General features: G+C 36.3%; 2 protein-coding genes across 2 annotated transcripts in view; one reads left to right on the top strand and one right to left on the bottom strand.

Moving 5' to 3' along the window:
* Positions 1–345: 345 nt before the first annotated feature.
* LOC124458500 (suppressor of cytokine signaling 2-like) lies at positions 346–3483 on the top strand. Its single transcript, XM_047008504.1, has 2 exons — positions 346–494; positions 2380–3483. The coding sequence occupies exons 1-2, from the start codon at positions 446–448 to the stop codon at positions 2955–2957; spliced, it is 627 nt and encodes a 208-aa protein (XP_046864460.1). The 5' UTR covers positions 346–445; the 3' UTR covers positions 2958–3483.
* A 2028-nt stretch (positions 3484–5511) lies between these two features.
* The window catches only part of LOC124458496 (protein CLEC16A homolog), a 30257-nt gene continuing 15515 nt past the window's right edge, over positions 5512–20253 (bottom strand). Inside the window, 14 exon segments of the mRNA XM_047008500.1 lie at positions 5512–6362; positions 7913–8018; positions 8108–8150; positions 9015–9135; positions 9664–9792; positions 10792–10842; positions 11265–11309; positions 11744–11859; positions 12389–12458; positions 12989–13035; positions 17936–18036; positions 18189–18226; positions 18888–18958; positions 19090–19212. Of these exon segments, the coding sequence (XP_046864456.1) occupies positions 5580–6362; positions 7913–8018; positions 8108–8150; positions 9015–9135; positions 9664–9792; positions 10792–10842; positions 11265–11309; positions 11744–11859; positions 12389–12458; positions 12989–13035; positions 17936–18036; positions 18189–18226; positions 18888–18958; positions 19090–19212 (1844 nt within the window). The 3' untranslated portion in view covers positions 5512–5579.

Raw genomic sequence — 20253 nt, 5'->3', positions numbered from 1 at the left:
AGAAAGTTTTATGGCGAGGATTTCAAGTTATGGCGTGCGTATCAGCCGGCATAGAAACACGGGAGAGAAAGCCTGCATATATGACGTAAGTAGATTTTGCTATAACCACAAATGGACAAACGTATATTCGTGCAATCAAAACGTCAAGAAAATATGAGACTTTTTCTCGTTCCAATTTTATCATAAGATTCGAGAACAGGCGTGTAAAATTTCCTAGGTAATTAGGATGCAACGTAGCCACGTCTATGAACAATGAGATTATCAGTGCGATTAAATTACTGGTATGATCTATGATGTAATACAAATACAATACTTGGAAATTGACGCCGCGTTATGTCTTCCTAGAAAAGGCATTACGAGGAAGTATGGCAACATAACTTAAACGCCAGATGCACGGTGTCTGTCTTTTGACTGTGACGAAAAATTCAAAAAGTATAGCGCTGAAATGGTTTGTCGGTTGATAAATCGCGTTGTTAGATATGATATGAACGAAGGTATTTATAAATATATATATTAGTTTCATATTAGACTTCACCATGTATGTAAGGACTATCGTGGGATTATTATGTGATGGACATTTCAGTGGGATTTATGAAGTAGCATATTTGAACTTATCGATGATAAAATGTGATAATAGATTACTTTCTTATGAACAGACAAATTTTACGAATGCAGGATACAGACTCGCAACTAATTAGACTCGATCTCGGTGTTGAAAATTAGCAGATGATAACAAAACCCGTTGCAATAAAATAAAATAATACTCGATGATAAAATAATACCCTAAAGTAAAACCTAAAGCAATTCAGCAGGACGTTTGAGGAGCAAAACAACCTTAAACGCGGACGTTTCCTTGTTCTTATAGAAATGACTTGAATTTCTATACTATATATCTATAATATTAATACTATATGTGTTAAAATAACACTAAACTATAAACACATATTTACCAACATCAACAGTTACTCGAGTTTTGACTGAAACTGCCGTAGAGAATATTTATGTAGAATAAGGGAGATATGAGGTTCGGTTTTAAATTTGGATAGCATGTATCGTCGTTATATACACAAGGTCGTATAGCTCGTTCGTCTTCCTGCTGTAGGAAGAAATGATGAGGTCATTAATGATTACACATAAAGCTTTTCATATGAAAGAGAACAATTAAGCATTGCTCAATGTCATTTGCACAAAACTCTTTAGTTTGATTACTTGGAAAAGCCAGGTTTCAGTGCACGTATTGACTTACTTTTATTATTGTTTCCTGTAATCTAACTCTTCTGGGAAAACCCCCTGACTGGCATTCCACACCTGACTCGAGAACTGTTGCACGTGAGAAGAGTAATGATAGTTTGTAAGAAAGTTAGTTTCAAGTCGATGTCTGTCCAAATAACGCGAAAAAATTACTTGTCAACAAATGAGCGTTACTATGTTGATATGTCATTGATAATTAACATAAAATATTACATTAATGCGGAGGTATCGCGTTGTTATAAATTCATATATACATTATATAAAAAGAAAGGGAAACCAATGTGTAGAGATTGGAAAATTGGAGGAATGGCTTTGAGTGATGTTTGATGCATTTCACTTTCTTTAGTGTGGTTTGATTTTTTCAGTTTCGTTGTTTAACGAAACGAGGAAAAGCTAAAGCGAAACTAGGAAGTCACTAACACTGCAACTTTTGTCAACTATAATTATATATTGTTCTGACTGCTTGCCAAATTTGCTTATTCTATGGCATAAGAACGTGTGGAAAAGATGGGATTACATTTGTGCTCAGTTCACACTGTGTATTTTGATTTTCTGGGGCATGCTGAAACGTTTTTAGTCGCTTGTCTTTCGTTTTGTTCTCGATGATGCCAATGAACCGTGGAGTTAGTGAAAGATCAATCGTTATTCCGGAACACGTATTTTAAACTCTGAAAGTCATTTCATTTTCATTACCTCTGACATTATTGACTCAACTGAAGCTAGTAAATCACAGTACAATTACTTAAATCTTTGAAGACATCGTGCCATTGTCTTCATAAAGTTGCTCTAGCAACCGCAGAGTTTACCAGGAACCAACGAGTATAGTTCATGGAAATAATTTGCGTATAACTGTTGAATGTTTCATTTTACCAAGCAGTTTACTTCACACACTTAAGTAAACACCTTGTTGCTCGCTCATTGTATTTAAGTAAAGTATTTCGCGATATTTGCTATGGTATTCGATATGAATATACGGTTTTGCATGAAACGTTTTAAAGATACATTGGCAACCAAAAGCAAAGGCAAGTTACAAAATTGAATGCACTAAAAGTATTTTCCAAATGATTTTTGCGTTTCCATGATTCCCAAGACAAGTAACCACGATACTTATTTTTTTTCTTTCTTTAGAATTGCGTCGAAAAGAAAGATTAAATGAATATTATTCGCGATTACAAAGCCACGATTGCATAAGCAATCTCTTTCGGGTATCGCTGGCTCGTGTTGAAGATAGTTGCTGGTATTGGGGTACAATAAGCAACAAAGAAGCTAGTTTTGTTCTTAGGAATTCTGAAGAGGGGACATTTTTGCTCCGGGATAGCTCAGACTCACGATATTATTTCTCGCTTTCCGTGAAAGTCCACGAGACTATTTTGAACATTAGAGTGCTGTATTCGAATGGAAAATTTATGTTTGATTGCTTTAAAACTCGACTAAACGACATTCCGAAATTTGATTGTGTTATCAAATTGATAAGCTACTACGTTGCAGTTAGCCAAACGGAGGACGGACGAAGAATTTTGACAAAGAGTGCGGAACATGGTGAAACAGAAATAAGGCTTCAAAAACCGAGGTTCAGTAAAGTGCCATCGCTTGAACATTTGTGTCGACGTGTGGTTAATAGGTCGTGGAACAAGGATGAACAATGCTCCCTTGCTTTAACTAGAGGAATCGACAAATATATAAGACAATATCCATACTCCATATGACATGTTGAAATCAAAGGAACGAACTTACTATGTTCATTTACACGCAGATTGTTAATTTACTCACAGAGCGTTGGAATGGATGTTTTTCTGAGAGTAGAAGAATCCTAAACGGAGCAGCTGTCGAGAAGCACTTTCACTTGTTATATGCATTCAAAACTTATGACATCATTGTTTCTTATTTTATACGAAATGTTGCAATTAAAACTTTAACGCGGTACTTCCAGCTTTCGCCCTATGCGGAATAAATAATTACAAAATTAGGGTTGTTTTAGAAATATTTTGCCTTCATATTATCGCATGGAACAAAGTTTATTGAAAAAATGTTCCGTTTGCAACCTTTTTCCTTAAAAAGCCATGCACCATCTCGTCCTTATAGTCTATCCTTTATATCGTTTATGTACGTTGTAATTATCGATGTTTGATTTATTTATTAATTCAATGCTAATTTATTTGTGTATGTATGTATAAATAAATTTATAAAGATACTTTATTTTGAGGTGAACGTATCTCGATCTGCTTTTGAAAACATCAATGATTTGTCGTTTTGGCCATGACAAGTGAAAATCTTTTTTTGCAATCTTTATTTGTGTAGGTCTCGAATTGAATTTTCAAACAAGTCATATCGATAATAACTAATTTTCACTTTGTATTGAATGATGACATAATCTTCTTTCATTATCGTTTTTCACAAAGTTAATAGATGGCCCAAAAACGCATTAGTGAAGTTAACGGCTATCCACTGACGTAAAATTTTTCGATCAAAAAAGTGAAATCTGCTTTCTTGTAGAGAAAAAAAGCGCAATTCCTGTTAGAAGTAAATCATTCCGTGCTGTATATTTGAACATGATCTTCATCAACGTTTTAGTTACGTCATCTGGTTTGTCGTTGACGTTTAATCGTTCACTAAGTGCATCGCCAGATCATTTCTTAGTGACCCTTGTGAAACAAGGGAATAGAAATAATAGTAGCTATACCAATCTAGTAAACTAGTAGAATCAGAGCAAAGTAGACGAGTTTATGTCGCTGTGGTAAATAATACTAGGAAAAATAACCTTTTATTGCTCAATGTGGCATTCATGCTACTTTTTACGAAGACAAGGATGAAAGATGTATTTAGTACAAATCAATTTCGAAAGCCTACTTTAGATAAAATAAAGTCAGATATTTTAAACCTTCTAGGCAATTGCAGCCAATGTTGTGTACACGGCACTCTTATAATTGTAGAAAATACGTGTAGTTACGCAACACGACATATATTCTAAAAAAACGTTGTCTGCTGTTTTGTGCAGACAGCGTGGTTAATTCAGTCAAGTTCGTTACGATCTCAGATGTAATGTGAACCTGACAGTGTACTAAAATTTGGCAAAATCGTGTTTTTTATTTAATTTTAAGAAATAAATGCAATCACATGAGAAGAACCATTTGGCTCTTCTTTCGACAACATCATATGAGTCAAATAATCAAGGGTTAAATTATTTGTCTCTGTGCCTGTTAATTTTTTAAAGGAAAGTTCTAGAACATCAAATAAACAATAAATGTTTAAATGAGAACAGTTTATTAAGATTCGTGGTTGTTTTGTATCAGCGTCTTTAGCGCTTTTTATGACGTGTAGATGATATAGCAACTACGGCGCTCATTCTAGGGAGGTGTTCATTCGGGGGCGGCACTCAAACAAGTAAACACGGTATATGCTTAGTACATTCACATCGGCTCTAGCCAACAGATGATGCATTGAAACATTGGCTAAGTACACAAAAGATTAAATGATGAAAATTCTCTTTAAGCAAGCCATATTTTAATACTTGCGGAAGATTACCAGAAGCTAATTTACCTTTTGACGTAGAAAAGGATGTCAGTTCACATTCTAATCGCTTGTTCTTCTGGGAATTGTAACGCTCATTGTACATAATTCCCGTGGTGCAAGATTCGAATGGGTAAATTAATATATGAAAAAAGCGTTTGAAGATTTTTTTATATTTGAAAATCGTGGCAATTTTTCATGGGCTTTCGCTAGCCTTTAACGCATGCTTTTGCAAATCATAAGCTATTTACTTTTTAAAGATATAATTCGAGAGGATATTTCCCAGGATTTTGAGGAATTCCACGAAAAATCAATTGGATTTTTAAGACTTGTAGAGATCATTTAATAATTTTTGAGATTGTAAAATTTTCTAAGACTGTGTGGGATTTTTTGATGTTTTCCCAATTTGTACGAAATTTTTTGAAGTAATATACCCTTCGCAAGATTCCAGTACTGCCATTTGATGAACTTATACATTTGATACTTAGTCCTAAACTGATTGTTTAGATGAAGCTGTCTCCAACAATTGATAAAGTCAGACTGAAACCAAAAATTATATGATACAATACAGTTGATTCTTGCGTTAAATAAAACAATAATAAATTGAAAAGTTGACACACAGGTGAACTACTTGGTGGCGACGCCGAGCATAAGTAATTAAAGAATTTAAGAACTTCGAACTACGTACTATATGTGAACAACGCACATACTTGTCTTGTGCGCACTTAAAAACTTATAAGAATGGCAAATAACTTCCGGAAGACGATAATAATTTCTTTATTTCATTCATAGCGAATTATAATATCAAAGCTTCTACAATCTTATTTATTGTGATTATGGCTTTGGAATAGCAGAGATGGTTCAGATGTCGAATTACTTCGATTCAGATCTGATACTTGCCATTCTAGAATGTGAAATGTTGAACGACCAAATCGTCGCTGACCTCTAGGCGTCGCAGGAGCAGATTGAAGTATCCTTTCATCCTTACAAGGTATGCAATGATCAGAATGAATTACGTCATTTATCGATGGTATTTCCAGCGAATCTGAAGCAACTTCAATGACATCATCTGCTTGGGCATCAGAAATATCAAGAACGCTCGCAAGTGCGCGAGCCTGATCACCAGAAGTCTGGGTCAATAGCAAACAAGATTCTGGCGCAGCCATGCGATGACTATCTGAGGGAGTGTGGGTTGACCCATTCACACTTATAGGCTGACCATTGATTGGTCTTTCATTTGATGCTGAGTTTGACTTCAAATCAGATACAGCGACTGCTCCTCCAGGTCGACTTAGAAAACCACGTGGACTCGAAATAGAAGGTGACGCCAATGAAGGGCGACTAATCGGGTACAACTGCTGCGTTGGCGCAGCCATTACCGGAAGTTCCAACAATTGCGCAATACGTTGTAGCTTTATATGACGTAATGATGTGCGTCTACGATGTAGGCGTTGTTTGGCAGACATGCAACGGATGTAGTCATCGAACATGAACTTGGCAGTCATGAAGGGTCTACGAGGACCACGCGTGGACCTCGCAAAAGGCTGGTGTATTGTTATGAATAAGGAGCGACTGTCGTACTTGTCAGGTGAAATTTCTACATCCTAAAAGAAAGATTTAAATATTGATAAAAATATAACTTTGGAACCTAAGTATCCATAGACACAAACTTATTGTACGAACATCAAGAAAAACACTACGTCTTTAGACTTAATTTACAAGTTGAAGCATGCACTTATATTGCATAAATTGCTTATGTCACGTCCAGTTAAAAAGTACAACTAGTTAATAGTAATAGCATCTGATTGTCAAACACAAAAAAGGCAACCCTGAAAGGTCAAGGAAGATCCGATTTCTCACAAAATATATTGCAAGTGTTCTTAAATCCTCAATTCTAACAAAATCAATTATTTTCCCGATGCTGATGTAGGCACTTTAAACAACTTTCAATTTCTGATAATTGACCATTTTGACAAAAAAATGAAAGCAGCAGGAATCGCACCTACATTAAATCGACAGTGAATCTATGGCGGATCAAAGCTCACTTGCGGGGTGCAACATTGTTCAAGCTAAAGGTGCCAGGGTCTCGGGATATGGTAGATTTATAAGCTAACAAATACGTAAGCGAACATTGCTTAATGAAAGTGCTATTAGTTTTTATGAATTTTTTATAAAGTTAAGTAAATTACAAATCCTAGTTGTATAGCAATACAATGCTCCCTCAAACAAAGCTTCATGAATTATGTATCCAAAATTGCCAACGACGAGTGAATCAAGGGCAAAACATGACAAAGGAAAATGTAAAGGGACCGGTATTTCAAACAAAGATTACGTTTTCCCAGGATATGCAAAATCTTAAATGAGGTTACATAGTAACCGAGGAATATAAGAGGAATCAGTTGCGAGTTGGGACCGAATGAGGTAGGAAGGTTTATAAGTAAATAAGTATAAATGACCTGACCATTATTCAACGCATTTGTAAGCGCAGCGTCTTAAAAAAAATTGTCTTTTCTTCTTTTGTACATCGAAATGTTTTCGATGTGATAAGGTGCTAGTATGTGGTGGTCAGGCCTTGAATACGAGTTGTTCTATTTGGGACCTGCATTCCAAGTAACCGAAAACGTGTGCCAGGTTTCTCAAAATTGCACCTAACCATAAATAAGGTAAGTGTGGTAACGATCGATAGTAACGTAATATTTCAAACGCAAAAGCTGTAGATTAGGATGAAAAGGAAAATTTCTTACATCAATTGATTTTGCATGCTTTGTATTGCTTCAAAAATAAACTTTTTTTGTAAATTGAAAACAAACTTATAAGGAAAGTTTAACCCAAGATTATAACGGTTTATCATGCTTTTTACAACCTTCCCCTACATTATTGAACAATACATAAAATAAACAATGGAATAATTGGTACATAGGCAGATCTAGGACGATAATTTTAAAATTGACAACGATCTAAATAAAATGGAACATAAAATTATATCAGCAATAATTTCTTCAACATCTAACGCGATTAACCTAAAAATCAAGATCAGATGAGTCTCAACAGGGAAATGGTGTTAAGGCACCACAAGAGTTGTACAGTTCGCTGGCATACACTAAGACAAAATTACGGAAAGATTTACAGTTGGAAATACACATACGCTACATACCTGCAAGAGTGCAACAAACTTGACGACGCCCCATCCGAGTCTCGTGGTATCAGGTTCCACCAAAATAAACTGAGCTTCGTCGATCACCAGAAATCGACGCAGACTCCTAAACGATAACAATCAACACCGGAATTTCGTCACGGTCGACAAATGAAAGAAACACGTTTGACAAGTAGACAAACTTGCTTTATGTACCTGCTTTCTTCGACAACTGTGCAGGATATAAGATCGCTATTGTCTGAGATGCAAAAAAATCATGTCGTTTTATGAAAGTCAATTGAAACGCGTTTTCGTGCAATTGGAAACTTTCCTCATTGACCAAGTTTTTCTATCTTTATTATTACTCATGGCTTTCTTCCTCCATTCTTTCTCAATGCACTCAATCTTGTCGTTAACAATCAATGCTTTCAATATTACACAAGCTACCTTTTGTAACTCGTTTCATTCTCTCACACTTCCCGTATCATCTATGTTATACATTCACTCATGAATCTCCCAGTTCTATCTCACAGAAATATATAACTCTCAGAGTCTCACTCTCTCCGTTACATCCAAGTTAGTTGAGTTCCTAACAACCTTCTATACTAGACTTCTATAATCTCCCCCCCCCCGTGAATCTCCTAATTCTTTCCCATAGAATGATTTAACTCCTACTTCTTTTGCTGAAGAGTTCTATTCTTCACATCGCTCTGTCCTTCATATCTTCCCAAGGTAGTTGAGCCCCTAACTTCCTTTCACATACACTTCTATCATCTCGCACTTTTCTTTAACTTCCGGTTTTTTTTAACTTATGTCCAACCTCTTCCTTTCAATCCCTTATTCTTCATCCTGGTACCCCACGTCTTTCTAAGTCAAAATTACATGCATCATCAATTCAAAAATTTACTACCTTTTATTCTTCACTCTTCCAGTTGCTTACTTTGTTCTATCAGTTACTTAACCCCAGTTTCCTCTATCTCTATCTTCTGCTATCCCTTTAGCCCTCTTATCACTCAACTAATTTTATTCACAATCCATCGCAGGCCTCACTCTCTTTCCTGACTCTGCTCACGATTTGTAGTTTACATTCACAGTTCAATTCAATGTCTCTTTTAGGACTTACTGAGATCGAGAACCTCGCTTTCGTTAACGGAATATTCGACTTTAGAAAGTGGAAGCTGCCGCTCCGGTTCTCGTCGAACGGTCAGACACAACTCGCGAACCATGAGAAATACTCGAATTATCTAAAGGTAAACAACAACGATAATTATTACTAAAACAAACAAACAAACAAAGAGCTGTTAACAACTATAACAGATACTTGTAAAAATGATTCATACGTGTAAAATAAGATGAAATTAAGCACGTGTTAGAAATTTAATTGTATTTAAATTCTTGGACGATGGTTTTTGAACACAGCAGTACGAGTTAAAAATTGACAAATATTTGAAAAGAAAAATATATGAGGAAAAGACAAAAAAGATATGTAAAAACTACACATATACGCAAGCATTAACAAATTTACATGTAACCAGGTAACCATTCGCTTTCCACTCCAACAATGCAAATGTTACGTTCATTCACTTGAAGAACAATGAATGGAAATAATTGTCCAAAGAGTGAACAACAATTCTGGCTGACTTCACCAAGAAATACTCGTGAAAACGCATGGAACGCATGGAACAATTTTTATTTTTATCAACGAGATAAAGAAAACTACGAGACCACTTTACCAAGAATCATTTATAAGTCACATTTGTCAAAAAACTCACTCTCTGTGCGTGCTCCACTTCACCACAAGCAAGGCGTTTTGAGAACTCAATACCAGTCAGCGGTGTAGCTGTGACAGGAAGGAGCAAGGAAGCGTCCATCATAAGACGCTCGACATTGAGTGGCTTAACCTAAAATGAATGATGGAACACGAGAAAAAAACATGCAATTTGACAACTCCCTACCATTAATTCATTATGACCTTAACCGTAAACCCTTACACCACTGCCAACTTTAACCATTCAAATGTAGTAAAAAATGTATAAATTATGCGGACACCCTAGAGGACCAGACCGGTGGCGGATTCAGAGTACGTTAAAATAAATTACTGCAGCACATTTTGGCGTATATTTACATTTTTAAGCATCTTAGAGGGTAACCCATTGGTAAAATTATATTCTTTAGAAATTAAAATCCAATAGTGCTTTTCTGAAAGTAATTTTAATTTAAAATTGAGGAGCAATAATTTATTTTGACGTACACTGGATCCGCCACTGGACCAGACTACACTTCGAGGTGTCAGTTAAACAAAGTTTCTCGTTACCAGGCACCTCCCAAAGGACATAACCTAAATACGTCTATCAAAAACTAAAGGGTGTGGGAATATTTAGAAACGATTTCAGTTTAATTAACAGAATAACAATGTTCAAAGACATTTAGTACATCCGTATTTTGTTCTCACATAAATGTCGGAATAAAGATGGCTGTTTGATGTAAAAATTTTAATTCCAGCGTAACGCAATAACAAGCAGGCTTTAAACATTTGACAAACATTTCCATAATTGTGGCAACGATGTGAGTGACTAACGTATTGCCGGTAAAAATATAAAATACTCGGAAAAATTTTGTACGTAAAGTTTTTGCGTTCCACTAATAGAGATATCCATTTGTTAAAGTTTTGGTGAATAACTAAATTCGTGAAATGTCTGTTTAATACAGGGTGTACGTTAAATGCACGGCTTCTAAATACATATTGACTGCAGTTACAAATTTACGATGTTTGGATGATTCCTAACATAAGGCATGAATAATTGATTTTTTGTGAAATCGATGGTTGAAATTAGCAAAAATACCAAAAAACTGATGTCTTAAACTACATACAATTTCCAATTTAAGCAAAATACATGTACCTTCATTTGTCGATATTCAGCTTCAAAGGTATCCAAAAAAATATCATCGCTCTAAAAAATGAATTCGCACTATGATTTGAATGTCATCAAAGCTTCAGCGACATATAATGCAAGTTTCGCGCTCTCGTCAATACGTATCATACTAACAATAGAGTTGCCTTCATGACAATTATAGCGCCAGGCCATTTTAGTGTACAGTAGGGTTAACACAACTATTACATAACATAGAATAGATTACTCAAAGGCAGAAATGTATGAATTTGCATTCTATTACGGCTTATAGACAGTTTCCTAATCACATCATTAAGTAAAAACTTATTCAATACTTTATGCTTGATATAAGCTTATAGGCTTAAGTAGAGTATTCCCACTAAGGTTTTAGATGAAAGACGCAAAAACAAAACAACCCTTACCCAAACTTCAAAAATAAATTTATTGTTATTTGAGAGCTCAAGCTACCCAATCCAACTTACTTTATAGTAATTACGTAACTCCAATGTGCACGACTCTCTTACATTCTACAAAATGTTTATAAAATGTTTATAGCTACATACTATCTCAAAAAAATCATTCACAAAAATTAGAGTTTTTCAAATGTCTATGACTACACATACAAGACAAATACAATTATATGATAAGATAGTCACGGATAAAAATTGAACTCGTTAAATGGTAAAAATACAGTCATAAATTACACCACAACCCAATCTTAAAGTACACACGAGTCAAACCGCAAAGAGGTTCGTGGTCTTTATTAAGTAGACACGAGTCAAACCGCAAAGAGGTTCGTGGTCAAATGGCAGTCCATTACGTCATTAGTGTGCTAGTCATTAAGTCACGTGATGTGCACAAAAGTCAAGTGACCAAGAGGTCCTCAAAACAGTAACATTTAGACGTACGTAGTCTCGACGTCGTTTAATCTACCGATATGTATTCTTCAATGCAATTTTACCTCGAGTAATACCAAATGCAAATCTTTTAGGACTGTCATTCCTGGGTTGCCGTTATAAACGATCAATTTCATCAAAATAATACTCATTTGTAATGTGACTAAGCGAACTTTACTCACTAAAAGAAAAACTGAACATTGAAGTTAAAAATTACATGAGTTTTCAGTAAGCGCTATGTACAAAAACGCATCCAAACTGATCAAAAGTAAAAAAACTGACAGTGTTTATACGTTAATATTTCGCAGTATGCCAAATTGTTGACAAAGGATGACAAAGGATGCAAACACAAAACAAAATAAAATTTCGAGCTGTGCATGTTCATCGATACGTTACAAGCTCTTGTAGCTAATCAGTCCATTAGATACGAAAAAGACCAAACATCCAAACAAAACAATACAAAAAACAAAAAATGGGGCGACTTTGCAATAGGTAGCTAGTATCTTTCATAGAAAACATTCCTCTTGTACAAGAACGAAAATGCTGCAGTTTCTAACCACTGATGCATATATAAATAAACCCGAATGTATTGTTGCGTCTAATTAATATGTTTTAAAAGTAGAGTTTGTGGTCTTTTAACCGTGTACGGTAAAATTTAGATAAAACTTTTCACAGACAGACAGCATTTGTCGTTCAACAACCTAACATACCATTTTTTGACGCTTGTTCCATAATAGTTATCAAAGCTGTAATCAGTTCATCGTTGTATTGCTTTGTGAGCTGAAATAATGGAGAAAAATAAAATATAAAGAAAAAGTGAAAACACTTCATATTAAACTTCAGGACAACAGTAGTTCGTTTGCAGAAGATGAAGGAAAACGATTATTAAATGGGAATTTTTATGTGGAAGTAAAAGTAAAAGATTAGTATAAAATAATGCACACAATTGTAAATTGTTCTAACAGCGTAAGCGGCAAATTGACGTCATCACCAATATTAAAATGTTCAACGCGTCATGGTCCGTTTTAAACGTCGAACTTCAAATGAGAAAACGATTATATTTGTCTTAGATGCATTTGGAGCATGTCAAGTTCGAAGTTTCAAACGGGCTCAAGAAATAGTTGACTTGACATGCGTGAAACACTGTATAGCGAATTCGCGGCAATATTGTATTACTAAATTGTTTTTTGGACTGTCTCTATTGAAATTGAGCAGTTTTTCGTTTAGATATTGTCATATTTTTACGATGTGTTCATGTATTTTGTGAAAATTTAATTCGTTTATGTTGTAAGAATAGTAATAAAACTTGCCTGGCCAGGTAACAGTCCAACACTTTTCAGGAGTTCAACGTCCACGCCTGTATAAAGAATTGAAAACAACTTCAACTCCGGAAATTAAATTTAAACGCTTGAATTTAAAGTTTAAATTAAAACGTTAATTGGGAAGGTGTGTTTGTTCCTATGTTCAGTTGGACCTGAATGATTTCTTTTGCAAAGATACTCACTTCCACCCAAACCCAGCCCAACTTGTTGGCAAATATGATAGCAGATCGTTGTATTTAGAGAATAAACAATTTTTTAATTTATTGTAATGGTTCAGTTATTTTATGAAGTTAATAATCATTGGAAAAATTACCATTTACACTCTATATGAACCCTATTTTAAATGCATAAAGTACACAGCCACCGAAAAATATCGCTTTAAATGGACGATTTGCCTTGTTTATGTTTTGTTGGCAATAGAAGTTAGTGTTAGTTTAACGAAATATTCGCAGAGAGAAAATAAGTAAAAGTTTATTTATTAAGAAAAAAAACAAGAACGTATATATAACGTACAACTGAGCCAGCGATTGTATAGAGCTGCGCCCGCAATGTCATATTAAAGTAATACTTGATAAAACTAACAAAATATCATAATGCTGAGTGTACATTTAATCAATTCAACACTCCCACTCACTCAGCATCATACTACATTAAAGTAAGTCCTAGCTTAGAGCGAAGTTTCTCAAATTTTCCTTGTGGCAATGGTTTTGTAAAGATGTCAGCGATCATTTCATCTGTTGGACAGTAGTTTACTTGAATAGTTTCATCTTCAACTTTCTCACGAACAAAATGTAATTTAATATCGATATGTTTTGTTCTTTTATGCAAAACAGGGTTTTTTGACATGGCAATGGCTCCTTGGTTGTCTTCGTTTATTGTCTTCGGATTAGGATCATTAATTTTCAGGTCTTTTCGAAGTTGCCGCAACCAAACACACTCTTGTGTTGCCAAGCAAAGAGCGATATACTCAGCTTCGGAGGTTGATAAAGCCACGGTCGGTTGTTTTCTGCTTGTCCAACTAATCGCACCATTGGACATTAAAAACGCATTGCCAGACGTAGATCGTCGGTCTTCTGAATCTGCAGCCCAATCAGCATCCGAATATCCTTCCATTTCTTTACCATTTGATTGATACCGCAAGTGCAATTTTATTGATCCTTTTAAATACCGAAATACTCGCTTAACGGCAGTTAAATGCCCTTCAGTTGGAGATGAGTTGAACTTTGACAGGGTATTTACGGCGTGAGCTATGTCAGGTCGAGTTGCTATAGCTGCATAGATCAGACTTCCTACCATCGATTGATATTGTGTTGGGTCAACTGATTTGCTACATCCGTCGTTTTTCACTAACTTCACATTGCTGTCCATTGGAGTGGATACGGGTTTACAGTCTTGTAGTTTGTATTTGTACAGGATCTTGTTGATATACTGTTCTTGGCTTAGCATTAGCGAGCCATTCTCTTGTTTATTGTTCACTCCCAAGCAGTAATGGAGCTTTCCCATATCTTTCATCTTGAATCTTGCAGACAGACTTGCTTTCAGATTTATCATCTCATGTTCACTCGCCGTCAATAATATGAGATCATCCACATGCAAAGCAACGATTGTAAGATGAAGATTGATTTTGCGAACAAACACACACGGATCAGCAGCGCTTTGTTCAAATCCCTGAGAAACATGAATTCTTTTAGAGACAAATTCCAACATCTTGGGCTCTGTTTCAATCCATACAGAGACTTTTTAAGGTGACAAACAAGGTTTTCTTTTCCACGGACAACAAAGCCTTCTGGTTGTTCCATATATATATCCTCATCTAGTTTCCCATTTAAAAACGCAGTGACAACGTCCATTTGATGAATAAACATGTTTCTTGAAACAGCAAATGCCAAGAGAGCTCGAATAGACGTGAATCTGACAACAGGTGAAAATGTTTCTTCGAAGTCAATTCCATACCTCTGTAGGAAGCCTTTTGCAACCAAACGCCCTTTGAATCTATCAATTTTGCCGTTTTCGTCATGTTTCACTTTGAACACCCATTTACACGAAATCGTTTTTCTACCTGGTGGTAGAGGTACCAGTTCCCAGGTATCGTTTTCCATTAGTGATTCATACTCTGAGTCAGCAGCTTCCTTCCACTTTTGAGCATGTTCGCTTTCAAGAGCTATTTTCAAGGATGTAGGCTCTTCAACCTGTGTTACATAGAGTGCTGTATGGGTTGTTGTCGACACATTGGCGTATTCATCATGATAATGAATTGGCGGTTTCTTCTCTCTTGCTGAACGTCTCAGCATAGTAGACTTCTCTGTTTCCTCTTTCTTCAGGTACAACTCGTTCTCTTGGTCCAACTCTAACTGCACTTCATTGGAATGCCCAAAGTCTGTTTCCCTAAAAATTATGTCGCGACGAATGAAGACTTTCCGTTTGTTTTCGTCATACAATCTGTATCCCTTTTGTTTCAAACTGTAGCCAACAAATCGCATTTTTTCAGCTTTTGGCTCCAGTTTCGGACGTAGTGAATCTGTAACATGAGCATATGCAATGCAACCAAAGACGCGAAAGTTAGAGACATCTGGTTTCTCACCATACCATCGCTCATATGGTGTAACTCCTGTTGCAGTTGTGACAATTCGATTTCTGATGTATGCTGCAGCTGAAATTGCTTCCCCCCAGAAACTCTTCGCAATTCCTGCATGTAAGATCATCGAAAGAGCAGTTTCCTGGAGCGTCCTGTTCATTCGTTCAGCAACACCATTTTGTTGCGGTGAATGAGGAACGGTTGTTTCGTGTCTGATTCCCTTTTTCTTGAGATAATCTTCAAATTCGTTGGACAAGTATTCACCTCCATTATCAGTTCGTAATGTTTTAATATGGCAGTCTGCTTGATTTGTTACTGCCAATTTCCATTCTTTAAATTTTGTCAGTACTTCTGATTTACATTTGATAGGGTAAACACTTACACATCTTGAGTAGTCGTCGATAAATGTCACAAAGTATTTTGCACCACCAAAACTTTCTGTATTCATGGGTCCTGCGACATCGCTGTGTACAAGCTCTAGCCTTTTTGTTGACTTAACTCCTCCCACTGCTTTGAAGGGTGCTCGATGTAACTTTCCCTTTACACAGGCTTCACAAAAGTCTAGCTTGTTTGTCCCAGAAATGTCAATACCTGTCACAATAGCTTTTGAAACCATTGTCTTCATCTGAGGTAAATTCATGTGACCCATTCTTTGATGCCATAGATTTATTTTTTGATTTGATGTTTCCGCCACCGATGCTTGCTTTCTTCCTTCCTCAACTTTGCAGTCTAGGCAATACATATTACCAGCAAGACGACCTTTAGTAATAAGTTTTCCTTTAGCATTCTTTATCCAGCAAAGTGTGTGAACAAATTGTACTACATTTCCTTTTGCAGTGACAGCTCGGGCACTAAAGAGATTAGCAGTTATTTTGGGGACATATAGGACTTTTGCCATTGTTGACTTTCGTTGATACTTTTCTTTTGGTCCAAGGATCATCATGATTTGTATTTTTCCACTTCCACAAGCATCAACAGATCGACCATCTCCAAGAACGACGGGTTCTGGCACTGGGAATTCTTTATAGTTCTGTAGCAGTTGACGGTTTGATGTCATATGTTGCGAGGCTCCTGAGTCGATGATCCAGTTGTCAGCACCTTTTACTGTGTTCAGACCAACGGCAAATAGATTTTCACCAGAATCAGTATCTCTTCCACAATTATCCTGCACAGCCGCTGCAATATGTCTTGAAGACATGCCATTAGTTTTACAATCTTGATTTCTTCGATTCTGACGTCTCTTGTTACGTGGGCAGTTTCGAAGGATATGGTTCTCTTCTCCGCATCCATAGCATTTGATATGCTTTCGAGGAGGCTTGTTGTGCTGTAGTGCAGACTCGCCTTCACCAAATTCTTCACCAGTCAATTTACTGTTGTTTTGTTTACGTTTCTCTTCCTCATTGATCAATGCTTGATGCAATTGAGTCAAATTTAGATCATCTCCTCTTGCAGTCAAAGCAGTCACGACGGTATTATATGAGCGTGGTAGACTAAGCAGCAAAGCGACCATACGTTCATCCTCGGGGATGGGGGCTTGAATAGCTGCCAACTGATCAGTAATTACTTTCATTCGACGGAAGTGCTCATCCAATTTATCAGACTCTTTCATCTTTAAAGAGAAAAATCGTTGTTTTAGAAATAGCTTGTTCGCCATAGTATCACGCTCAAATCGTCCTCTCAGTGTGTCCCCATATTTCTTTTGGAGTTTCACACCCAGTTATCAGGTATATAAGATCGGAGTTGATCGATGTAACTAACAGAGCTTTCGTCTTTTTCTGTGCTTTTTCAAAGGCTGTTTGCCTCCCAGAGCTACCCTCTGATGTGTCAGGACGTGTCAGAGATCCATCGACATGGCCAAATAATTCCTTAGCTTCCAATATGGCTTTCATTTGGTATTTCCATATTTGCCAGTTTTTTGCGCCTTCGAGTTTATCAATTGACAGTTTGTCTTCCTGAGCCATTACAACACAATAAATCGCACACGATTAAATTTTACTTACTTTTGCCTAGCGTTAGCAATGTCTGTGCCCATAACCTGTTAGTTTAACGAAATATTCGCAGAGAGAAAATAAGTAAAAGTTTATTTATTAAGAAAAAAAACAAGAACGTATATATAACGTACAACTGAGCCAGCGATTGTATAGAGCTGCGCCCGCAATGTCATATTAAAGTAATACTTGATAAAACTAACAAAATATCATAATGCTGAGTGTACATTTAATAAATTCAACAGTTAGCTCTCGTCACTTTAATGTGTGTCTCAATGCTATTACCGTACTTTGTATTATTGTGAAAATGTTAATATGGTGAAGTGAAATTAACAAATTTGGTCCGAGTGATTTATTAGTAAAATCTCTTACCTTGATTTTTTATCAGGGAATGGAACATAGAAAGGGTAAACAAAGCCTCGCGATCATCTTCGCTGCAGTCCAATGACTTTATCAAGGTTTGAAAATATGCCCTGCAAAATAAGAGCGACGACCTCTTAGCAAAAAAGGAAGACATGAACGGCCATCTTTTATCCCAGACCGAAAAGACGATCCCCGAGAAATTTTGCAAAAACGCCGCGTGCAAAAAAGCTTGGGATATTGACAAAAATTTTATAATAAGTACCTGCTAGGTGTGAAACTTGATGAACGAGAAAGCAAGCTCTACAAAAATAAACAAACACCTTAAGTTGGACCCAAGAGAACACAGAGCAAACTAATTATATGCCAGGCAAATTGTATTTTACAACAAAATACTTTCACTAAAAGTATTACACAGCATCTTTCAAGTTCAACATTTGTTTCATATTTTTCTGGGGGGTGGGGACTTGAGATTAGCTGCTTTGACAAGAGGAGACATGGGGGTCACAGCAAAAACATTTGGCAGTTTTAAGCACTTGAAGAGTCCAATAAATCTTTCACGCAGCCACCGAATGAAAATATACTAAGTAAAAATTCACAAAAATGTTATTGAGCGAATTTTATTTTTCAAAGTGTATCATTCATCTAAGTTGCGTTTTGCTTCTTCATTTTTGATTTGAAAACTTTTTGACCGTGCAAAAACAGCATATCATCTTCGTAAAAAAAGTCCAAACCCAGGGTTGTAGGAAAATCGATAATTGGGGGAAAGTCGTATCTCGATGTTCTTATGGTCATGTCAAAACCCGTTCACACGAAGCCGGAATAACGCTGTCTATAGTGGGCAGTGACGTTTTCAAACGTATCAAAAAGATGGATTTATTATCTTCAAGAAAATTTATACATTTAATGCTATGTACTGTTCACTTTGAATCAAAAATATTTGAGAAATGTCACGAATACCTACCTTTGGAAGTGGAGGTTCAGCATCAGACATCTTGATACTGTTAGGAATAGCAGATTCTTCGGTCGTAAATCCTGGAAAATATAAATACATACCAGCATGTCGTATGGTGAAAACTTTCAAATCAATATGTTATTTAAGACAAACATTAGGATAGTTAACTAAAACTCCAAGATCGAATGTCTTAATGCCTTATTTCACAAACCTTTCACTTCGGATGATGACTGCTTCGTATTCAATAATAAACCATCGCCATCATCGTCATCTCCAGTAACATGACCAAGTGGAGTATCGCTCATAGAGACAAGTTCTGCATCACCTAAGCCAACTAAATATACAATTTTGTAATAAGATATCATCCGTAAAATCTTCCATATAATTATATATAAAAAAAAACTGAACAGTTAGAAAAAAAAAGTGAAATGCATCAGTGCACAAAATTTACAAAGCCTTTGGCGGAAATATAGAATGTCGGACTGCCAATGGTTCATCTGACGGTATAGTGGTCATAAACAATAACACCGTTGAGCATTGTGTTACCGACAAGCACTTTTGAAACAGGTTGCGCACGAGTGTTTACTTATTGTTTTTATATGCAGCCCAGTATGTAGAATATGTATAGTGCATTTCAAATAAAAATTGGAAATAATTCAATTTTATTCTTAAGCGTTGATTATAACATGTGTTTTATTTATTTGCATTGACATCAAGTATCGCAATAAAATTCCTGATACGTGACCATTCTTTTCCAAGCTACATAAACATGAAGCTGGGCAGGTAAACTAACACTATACTTTACTGATATCGAACACACCAGTCTTACAACGACGTTATGTAGGGGAGCTAACAATGAAGGGTTCGACGACGTTATGTAGGGAGCTAACAATGAAGGGTTCGACGACGTTATGTAGGGAGCTAACAATGAAGGGTTCGACGACGTTATGTAGGAGCTAACAATGAAGGGTTCGACGACGTTATGTAGGAGCTAACAATGAAGGGTTCTATGACGTTATTTAGGAGCTAACAATGAAGGGTTCGACGACGTTATGTAGGAGCTAACAATGAAGGGTTCTATGACGTTATGTAGGGAGCTAACAATGAAGGGTTCTATGACGTTATGTAGGGAGCTAACAATGAAGGGTTCGACGACGTTATGTAGGGAGCTAACAATGAAGGGTTCGACGACGTTATGTAGGGAGCTAACAATGAAGGGTTCTATGACGTTATGTAGGGAGCTAACAATGAAGGGTTCGATGACGTTATTTAGGGAGCTAACAATGAAGGGTTCGACGACATTATGTAGGGAGCTAACAATGAAGGGTTTGACGACGTTATGTAGGAAGCTAACAATGAAGGGTTCGACGACGTT

Source organism: Xenia sp. Carnegie-2017, unplaced genomic scaffold, assembly GCF_021976095.1.
Source record: "Xenia sp. Carnegie-2017 unplaced genomic scaffold, XeniaSp_v1 HiC_scaffold_6, whole genome shotgun sequence".
NCBI classification, from domain to species: Eukaryota; Metazoa; Cnidaria; class Anthozoa; order Malacalcyonacea; family Xeniidae; genus Xenia; species Xenia sp. Carnegie-2017.
The sequence above is the reverse complement of the archived record's forward strand: the minus strand, read 5'-3'. Positions and strand labels throughout refer to the sequence as shown.

Coding starts and splice junctions, on each gene's coding strand:
- LOC124458500 (XM_047008504.1), top strand. CDS start 446: ATGGTTTGTCGGTTGATAAATCGCGTTGTTAGATATGATATGAACGAA. Junction 495..2,379: donor TAGATATGATATGAACGAAG/GTATTTATAAAT, acceptor TTCTTTCTTTAG/AATTGCGTCGAAAAGAAAGA.